Source organism: Rhipicephalus microplus, chromosome 1 (genome assembly GCF_043290135.1).
Source record: "Rhipicephalus microplus isolate Deutch F79 chromosome 1, USDA_Rmic, whole genome shotgun sequence".
Lineage (NCBI taxonomy): Eukaryota > Metazoa > Arthropoda > Arachnida > Ixodida > Ixodidae > Rhipicephalus > Rhipicephalus microplus.
Genome location: NC_134700.1, coordinates 46995903 through 46999624, shown reverse-complemented (window position 1 = coordinate 46999624; position 3722 = coordinate 46995903). Strand labels below are relative to the sequence as shown.

Here is a 3722-nt window from a genome sequence, read left to right as displayed (position 1 = left end):
ACTCATCCGCCATATCTCTTGGTTTGCGTTGACCACCGCTCTTTGCAGGTTGCTATCACGCACCGGTACCTCCGGTATCGTGCATATCACTACCTGTACCTTAGGAGAAGTGGCGCGCATGTCATCGACGCCTTTCGCCAGTGTGGCTGCTAGTCCTGCTGCATCTTCAGTTAGGACATCGTTTTAACCGACTGAAATTATCACGAGGTTTCGTCTATCAGCTGTCATTTTGAGCTTTGCGCTCGCTTGCTTCATGACTGCTTCCAGCTTGCGTCCTGGGAACGCCCCTACTGCAACCCTCTTGTCACCTCTTACCCTCTCTTTGATGGCTTCTGTGCATCGATTTAAATTCGAGTCCCCGGCGATTATCACATGCTGTGACTTTTCAGCTAGAGCGTTCTGCACCTGGGGGCTGCTTGCAACTGTGACGCCGGCTGCTTTGTTCCCTCCCTGCCCCACCACTACCTCGCTGAAGCTGGGCCTTGCGACAGTTGAACTGGCTAAACCTGCTTTTCCAAACTTGCTTGCTTTTCCTTCTCCACCGTTCTGGTTGCCGGTTCCCCACTGTTCTCTCGGTAGGTCGCTTCTTTGTTCAGCTTCGCTAGCACTTCCTCGGCGGACTTCAGTCTTTCTTCCATTGCTCTCATTTTCTCTTGCTCTGTCGCCAACGCAGTCTCGAGCTCGGCGATTCTCATCAGCAGTTCACTCTGGGCAACCATCATTTTCTCCATTTTTTCCTCGACCTCACATTGCTTACACTTCGCGTCAGCCTCTTCTCCATCCGCTTCTACGCTTGGGTCCACTTTCAAACCCACTCCACATCCTGAACACTTTATCACCCTTGGAAAGACCCTGCGCCACCTGGCGGCCATATTGTTTCGAAAGTCTCAGAATGCGCGCAGAGACTAGCACGGGGATTGTAGTGTAAACCATTTTGGTGTATACACGTTGTTCCTTACGTGTTATTGATCGAGATACGTTCTTTTGCCGCTACGACAGGCCGCTGTGTGCCTTTGCATACTGTTTTACACGCGAAAGGCCAGCAGATATTTCGCTTCCCTCGTAACAGTGAGCGAAGAAAAAACAAGAAGCACAAGTGAAACCACTTATCTCTACTAGGAGGTGAGTGAGTGAAACGTGACCGCTGGCATCCGACCGACAGCACAAAGATATGCCATGCTAGTTGTTGACTTGTGCAGCATGTGGCCGTGCAAATTGCTGTCGTGAGCATGCTGTTAAAGAATTGAAAGTTCGGCTAACTAGTGCGGATTCATTTTAAGGTTACAGCGCGAAAACGACGAAGACAGTGCTCGTTTGTGTCCCTTCTGTTTTCCGTCTTCTTCGCTTTCGCGCTGTAACCAAAAATGCGGTTAAAGAAACCCTTACTTCAGGATAGAAAGGTGGACCAGTTGGTAGTTCATATGCGTTCAGCGAACTGGAAGCGCGGGACCAGTTGTTTTAGTGAGCGCTCGTGCTCTGTGCCTCTTTGTCTCTTGTGTGGGTTCCTGCGCTCCGAGTTCGCTGAACTTAAACCTCGATTAAACCTCGGGCTATGCGGGGGCCGCCTCATTCCCTGGATTTCCCGCGTGAGCGGGCACCCATATAAGTTGTATTTTGTTGTCTCGTTTCCTTTTTTTGATAATGTTGGCCGTTATCAGCCCAACACAGCCCATCGTAAAATTCATGAGTGCTCTTATTGAATCACTCAGGATGGAATTGGTAGTCGGAATTAAGGTAGCCAGCGTGATGGCAGGTTCTTCTGCTTCTAACGTTTAGGCCATTTTTTACGGTGGCTGCAGTAATAAGTTCCCCACCGCTAGTCACCGCGCATATCACCGCGCAGAAGAGCGCCGCGGGGACACGGCGCTCTTCTCGGCCGTCACTCACTCTGTTCAATGTATCAGGTGCTGATCGGGCTCATGGCAGCGGCGGCGACGTATGCTACACCCGTGGCATTTCGACCGATCGACACATGGCCAGCGGCTCTTGGCATTCCACAAGCGACTACGCATGATCTACTAGATTCACCAAGCACCTCGGAGCGGTGCCATCTGCGCATCGAAACGAGCTGGATGACAAAGCATCGTGGTACGCTTCCGGATCCGCCTACTGCTGGCTACAAAAGGGAGCCCCTGAACCAATGCCCACTGGGACACGGCGCTCTTCTCGGCCGTCACTCACTCTGTTCAATGTATCAGGTGCTGATCGGGCTCATGGCAGCGGCGGCGACGTATGCTACACCCGTGGCATTTCGACCGATCGACACATGGCCAGCGGCTCTTGGCATTCCACAAGCGACTACGCATGATCTACTAGATTCACCAAGCACCTCGGAGCGGTGCCATCTGCGCATCGAAACGAGCTGGATGACAAAGCATCGTGGTACGCTTCCGGATCCGCCTACTGCTGGCTACAAAAGGGAGCCCCTGAACCAATGCCCACTGGGACACGGCGCTCTTCTCGGCCGTCACTCACTCTGTTCAATGTATCAGGTTAGTTATTTATGCCGTTGTAATTGCTTTAGAAGCAGTGATGACATGCTTTTTAGAGTGTCGTGTCCCATTAACGGTAAATGGCTTATCTGGACGTGCTATGCTGTTTCTCGCGAGTGTATGGCTGCCGCATTGAATTGGTCTGTCTTGGAGGGTTACGATGTGGCCTCTCAGACATTACTACTCTTGGCTGGTGACATAGAACAAAACCCTGGCCCTATGTCTGTGCCTGAGCGAGAACAGATAAGTAAAATCGAAGAAATGCTAAAGGTGCTACAGTCAGGGCAGGTAACCGTGTTGGAAAAGCTGTCGGGCATTGCTAAAACTCAGGATGAGCTTCGGAAAAAGCTGGACGACGTGATTACTAAAACTAATGTAATTGAAAAGCGCCTTACTACACTAGAGGAAACAGAAAAGAAGTTCGCTGACAAACTAGACGACTTAGAAAACAGAAGCCGGAGAACAAACTTGGTATTCTTTGGAATACCAGATAGTCATCCAAAGGAAACTTGGGAAGAATCCGAAAATCTAGTTAAGTCTGTCTGTACGGATGTATTAAAGCTGGAAAATATAGCAATAGAAAGGGCTCATCGTCTCGGGGCCTACAAAACAGAAAGAATTCGTCCAATAATTGCTAGCTTTTCAGGATCGAAATCAAGAGAATCTGTTCTGCGAAATGCATACAGATTCAAGGGGACGTCATACAGCGTATCAGAAGACTTCAGCAAGGCAGTTCAAGAAAAACGCCGGCAGCTTTGGAAGTACAGTAAAGAAAAACAGCTCGACAAGAAAAATCGTGTACATTTAAGTTACGATAAGCTGGTAATCAATGGACAAGCATTTGCCTGGGATACTGACATGCACCAACCAGTTCCTCTTCGGGCGCATGCTCAGATATTGGGGCGGAAATGACATGATCATTCTAGCTTAAGAACAAATGGGAAATATACCATCACAAAAAGCTTTACACCAATATTGTTGGTGGTCAATTGTCGAAGCCTAAAAAACAAAATTGATGAGTTTACAATCTTACTTGAAACGGTGAAAGCGCAAATCGTTATGGGTACCGAATCATGGCTTGACGACACAGTATTGGATGTAGAAATATTTCCGCCAGGTTTTACAGTGTACCGTAAAGATAGAAACAGGCATGGTGGTGGCGTGTTTCTTTTAATTTCAAGTAGCCTTGCCAGCGAAGAAGTTGTTTTTGATAATGAAACTGAATCAGTA

General features: G+C 48.8%; 1 protein-coding gene across 1 annotated transcript; it reads left to right on the top strand.

Annotated features, from left to right (window-relative positions):
- The first annotated feature begins 1861 nt into the window (after positions 1-1861).
- On the top strand, positions 1862-3456 carry LOC119163553 (uncharacterized). Its single transcript, XM_037415573.2, has one exon. The coding sequence runs from the start codon at positions 1896-1898 to the stop codon at positions 3402-3404; it is 1509 nt and encodes a 502-aa protein (XP_037271470.2). The 5' UTR covers positions 1862-1895; the 3' UTR covers positions 3405-3456.
- Positions 3457-3722: the final 266 nt, after the last annotated feature.